Source organism: Thermobia domestica, chromosome 7 (assembly GCF_964235325.1).
Source record: "Thermobia domestica chromosome 7, izTheDome1.hap1.1, whole genome shotgun sequence".
Lineage (NCBI taxonomy): Eukaryota > Metazoa > Arthropoda > Insecta > Zygentoma > Lepismatidae > Thermobia > Thermobia domestica.
Genome location: NC_137460.1, coordinates 132591590 through 132597589, shown reverse-complemented (window position 1 = coordinate 132597589; position 6000 = coordinate 132591590). Strand labels below are relative to the sequence as shown.

The 6000-nt window shown below is 33.7% G+C and overlaps 1 protein-coding gene across 1 annotated transcript in view; it reads right to left on the bottom strand.

Annotated features, from left to right (window-relative positions):
- Positions 1–243: 243 nt before the first annotated feature.
- The window catches only part of LOC145690401 (uncharacterized), a 95961-nt gene continuing 90204 nt past the window's right edge, over positions 244–6000 (bottom strand). Inside the window, exon 13 of the mRNA XM_081765243.1 lies at positions 244–529. Within this exon, the coding sequence (XP_081621369.1) occupies positions 396–529 (134 nt within the window). The 3' untranslated portion in view covers positions 244–395. The remainder of the gene's footprint in view (positions 530–6000) is intronic.

The window sequence follows — 6000 nt, the reverse complement described above, 5'->3', positions numbered from 1 at the left end:
AATATAGTACAGAAATTCTCTCCTTAGTACAGAAATTCATTCATCACTATTTTAGTAAAATAGGATTGGGCAAGATGGGAATTTCCCTCTCGCCTAAACTTGCGAAATTTCTAATCTTGGAGAAATCAATGACTCATAAGGCGTTAGGCGAGATGAGAGATCGAACAGTTGCTCTTTTTTTTTTTTTTTTTTTTTTAAGTACTAAACACATTTTTAAGTACTTTACAAATAATACAACGGAGGTTTAATATTAATAAAACTTTACTTCAGGTATAAAAGAATATAAAAGTGCTTTTTCTTTCTTGTACAATTAGGTCAACTTGGTCTCATTACAATCCTCAAAAGAGAGCTAAAGAATTCCTTCTGTAGAACATCTAAGATTTCCAGGTTATAAATTACCAAGTTCTTTGCCTCATGGCCATCTTCCTTTTCTGTATTTCATTATAAACTTTATATTTAATCTTTTTCCAGTCACTGCGTTCGGTCTCCAAAGTATTCCTTTTCATGAAACGCTCCACAGCTTCCTTCCCTATGTTAGAAAGAAGAAAGTGTTTAGTATACAAATGCCAGTTACAAATAAAAACCTTGCCCCCTACGCATATTTTCCAGGATTTTTTTTTATATATTATTATCTATAAGGTACTGAAACATTTATCCAATATGGGTCATTTAACCTGATACTTAAAAAAAAATAACATAAGCCGGAGGTAAGGTATGCATTTGTGACAATCATTGTGTATTATTGCTTATATAGAACAACATAGGATATTTTGCACATTACTTTTACAAATGCCAATAAAACTGTATAATATTATGTTTTGAAATTACCAACAACATAGTGTGTGATGAACATTGTAATCACTAATAGATGCTATATTAACAAATACTTTTTCGATGGTTATAACATTTGGCGCAATACTTAATGTAATTCTTATATTAGAAAATTCATACGATGGTTCTTTCTCGCAATGTTACTTATTCATGTACAGTCCACAGCAAAAAACCTGTAACATGAGCATGTAAGTTTATTGTGAAACGACGAAGTATTTTGCTCCAAAATAAGTGTGCAGGGTAGGACGCCGAAGTTTCTCCCGGCGTGGTTCGTGCCACTTAGACGTTATGTTGATTTCCTGCGCTGCTAGGTGTAGTTTCACAATAAACTTACATGCTCATGTTGCATGTTTTTTGCTGCGGACTGTACCAATGTTATCTATTATTCATTTTTACTTTGTTCTGCATTCGGAAATATTTTACTAATAAGAACTTTCTGCTCGAAATTCCACTAAGTCAAAGTTTAAAAACAGAACACAAGACATATAATTCTTACGAGAGACAGGCATTAATGGTGTTTTGCTCGAACTTTGCTCTCTTCTCATAATACGAATTTTATACTTATACTGTATCTATTCAGTGAAAATTACATAAAAGATATTGCACTAACAATGCTACTTACATATACTCTATAGTTACTTACAAGAATGCTTGTGTTTGAATTGTTGCTTAATATTGTTAAAAATTTCACATGGTATTTATTTATAAAGTCTACCAGAAAGGTATGTCCGTTTTTGCAACATTAAATTCTAATCTTTTACACAAATTATTAATTTCTGCAATATCATCTACATCACGTATTTTCATTGGATGAATACTGAATGATTTTAAAAATTGTAAAGCATTTTTTTCTACATTTTTTACAGGATCTGTGGCTCCAAGAGATATCTGTCAATAAAGGTCATTTGCGTCACTATACTGTATGAGTTCAAGAATGCAACAGGTATCACTGAATCTTTGTGTGCAGTGTTTAGAGAGGCAGTGGTGTCTGACAGTACATGCAAAAGATGGTTCGAGAAATTCAAGAAGGGATACCCAGCACTTGAAGATGGACCACGCTCTGAACGACCTTCTATGATTCTTGACTACATCTGAAATTACACAGAAACTTAGTGTTAGTCAGCAAACATTTTCTGGCCGTATCGACAGTTGGGATTTGTGGAATCAGTACTCTAAACGGATTCCATATGAACTGTCAGAAAAATGATTGGACAGTGTGACTATCAGTTCTTCTCTCCATGTTAGGCATAGAAATGGACCATCTAGATCGTCTAATAACTTGGGACGAAAAATGGATCACTTATGAAAATATGGTTAGGAAAAGAGTTCACCACCACTCAGCAAAAGTAGTTCCGTCTACATCAAAAACAAGGTTTAACTCCAAACAAGAAGTTATTGTCAATATGCTGGGATGTGATTCATTATGAGTTACTACAAACAAACGTGACAATCAATTATGACAAATATTGCCTTCACTTGGAGCCTTCAATGCAAAAATCAAAGAAAAATGGCCAGCTGGGGCGAACAGAAAAAGCACCATTCTGTTGTGTGATAAGCAAGAATTAGTTTCTTTAACGACCCAGAATGAAACAGCGGAGCTTGGTAGGGAAATTTAATCTATCACACTCATGTGATATTACTCTCACAGACTACCACTTCGTTTTTGCCTCCTCAATTTCTTAAACGAAAATAAACAAATAAATAAATAACAATCTGAAATAAAGATATGAAAAATGGGAGCAACAGGATTGCGCACACTATAAATCCCGAATTGCGCACAGATCTCTGTTGGTCTTTCTGAACACAGATTTTTGCCCAACGTTGCCACAATGCTAGATTTATAATCTGTGCGCAAAGAAGGTTTTCCTTCAGACTAGGATAGAAACAGAAATTAGAAATACAATTCATATTATATTGAGCTAGGTGAGAAATAAAATAAATATATAATATAATTTGGTCAGTAGATACAAGAAGTCATGATACCTCCAAATTTACAATCCAAATGTTAAAATTTTTCTTGTCTCATAATCTGAATCCGTTCGGAGTTCTAGTACCAATTTTTAGGTGCTAAAATAGCGTCTTCATTATTCGATTAAAAAAGAACCAATAAAGCTTTTTACTTTTTTTTTTTTTTTTTCAAGTCTAGAGGCACTGTAGAACACGTTACGTATGGTTTCACGCCTTCCTGCGTCGAGACATAGGAGGTGATGACATCCTAACTTTAAATTTTTTTGTTAGGCCTATTTTCATTATTCTTTGGCGGACTTACTTTCGCACCTAGAAGATTGAAATTTTGTACAAACATTCAATCCACCGAGTACTATTTATTAGATTTTTTCAGATCTCTGCGTTAGCACAAGGTGGATCCAGAGAGGCAAAAAGGTAAATAAAAGAGATTTTGTGGTTTAAAAAATCCCTTTTTTTTCGTGATTTTCCCGCCTGAGATACATGATGGAGGCATGTGAAGGGTCCGTTTGAAAGGCATTTTTATTCTGTAGATAATAAAGGGCAAACTATGATTCTAGGATATATAGGGATGTCTCAGGAAATGTTCTGCCTGAGATCAAAGTATTTTACAGTAATCTGGGGCATTGTGAGGATTATTGATATTTTCCCGCCCTGACTGTTCAAGATAAAAGCTTGAAATTTTGTACATGCATTTAACACACCCCTTAGTGTTTTCCAGTTGAGTTTTAGATCTCTGCATTAACACAGTGGGGGTCCAGAAGGGCTCAAAAATTAAAAAAATATTTTCAAAGAAAAATCCCGATTTCTCTCAAAATTTCCCGACTCAGGGACATGATAAGGAGATGTGAATGGTACCATTTGAAAGGTTGCTCTATTGTAAAAAGAAAACGAGGTATGAACCATGATCCTATGATAAATAGGGATGATGCTGTAGCCGCTTGACTGAAAATCTCTAATTTACCTTAAAAAGCCGGAATCTATAAGGGTTAAGCATTTCATACTGCTTCAATATAATGTTATGTTTCTTTAAATCTTCCTTTTCTTGTGTATTGGTATATCCTTTCGCAATTGATCTTAATTTCAATTTTGTTTCTGATTGTATCTTCAACAAAGAAGAGATTACCTGATAAATATCTGGACCAAGTGAATAGAATTATTAATTGTAATGTTTGTGAAATGTTTCCGCCCTATTTTCGTTCGAGGAGCTACTGAGGGTTCTGAAGCCCATATTCTAGGTGGGAACCAATAAAACAAAGCAAACATTTATGATGACATTCTTAATGTTAATAATAATAATAATAGTAATATAGTATACATACTTTCCACTACTAGCCAAGTTTTAGGGAAAAATTGAAAAAGTGAATAATTTTCTCCATTGTCGTAAAGTTTTGCTTTGGTAAATTTATTGAGGTCTGTCGTTAACGCCTGGTCATATAATAGGATACTCGTTACAATAATATGTGCGATACAATAAACTTAAATTACAATATTATTAATATAATACAACGATGTGAGTAAACTACTTCCTCATACTAATTACAGTGCATTCCAATATAATCCTTGCAAAATTACACGATTTACTTATTAATAATATGGCATCTGTCAATATATATCTTAAATCACCTTCCTAAATCTAGTTAGAATATATAATTACAAACAGTATTATGTAGCTATCTACAAGTTTTACTACATACACTACGACTATGCACAGTAAATGCTATCATTGTTCGTTCCTAATGTTACTCGCACAAGTTAGGACGATAATCTTAGCTTCTTCATTTATAAATAGTAACTTTTCTCCATCATAACTGAACTCAACTTCTCTTTCAATCACTTACTGAAGCAGCCTCTGTAATATTTCTCGGAAGAACTGGTGTGAGATCTTTCTTTTTTTCGAATGCAGTATATAGCTTCTCTATCCTTATGTGTTAATTCCTCTGAATTTTCTATATTAGCTCAATCCTAGTAATTTTATTCGACCCTTGGTTCGGGTATTCCGCTGTTCTTTTCTTACAGATTTACATAACAGAAGAGAAAATATTTTCCATCTGACAACATTGCTTAATTTTTCTGTGCGCAATCCTGTACATAATGACAGCTTGTCAATGACTTATCAGGTAAAATTGATAAAACTGGAAAAGTGTGCGCAATCTCATTGCACCCTGAAAAATGCTATGACACATTTTCTTGACTTTTAAAGATGAGACATTCAACAGAAGAGGGATTCAAAGACTGCAATCCATGTGGGAAGAGGTTACGAATAGCCAAGGAAATTATGTGAAACAATAAAATACCTTTCACCCTGAATAGCCAATAATAATCTTCAACTTTTCACAGAAGCTGCAAAATGGTTACAATTTTTAGGAAGATGTAATATATATACGTATACATCTTGACATGTTGTATAGTTCAATATTAAAAAGGAAAAGTACACGAAGAATATATTTAAATAAAAACATTGGCACTCAATACACTAATTCTCATATTAATGGAACATTTTAGTTCTAGAGCGAAAATCTCTCTCAACGAGAAGAATATATCATAGCCTATTTAAGAGTTAGCACTTACGACTAGACTACATCACAAAAGTACAAACACCAGGGGTGCTCATCCCCCTACCCCCCGTCAAGTTCAAGACGCGTACTACTCTAAATTCTCGGTGGCATGCGTTCCTATTTTCAAACCTCTCAGTGGTTCTGATCTCGAACAACTCCGCCCACCGTCCCACCTCGATAAGGCCTTGATTGTTAGAAATAGGAATTTTAAGTGGAGAATTTTAGGAAAAAAAAAAGGGTTTGGGGGGTAGGAAAATTTTAAGCGTAAATTATCGTACAAATAGTACCGAAACTAATTACATTACATATAAGGACTTAACATTTACTCATGTATTGAAAGTCTACATAAAACAAGTCCCAGAACAGAATGTAATTAAAGTCACAAGTCCAAAGAATTGTTAAAATATTTAAACATTTCAAAGAAATTCGTCAGTCAGGAAACCTGTTAAACAGATAACACCTAACATTTCATTCCATTTTATTTATTTATTTTCCTGTAAGCCTGCATGGAAAAGGAATGTTCAACGTCAACGGACACAAGTGGTGTACATTTTGTCTTTGTCGGTAATTTATTTCCTTGCTTCCTCAACATCAGCGTTTACGACTAAGTTCTGTTATAGTTTCTGCTTTCCAATGCCCTCCAGTA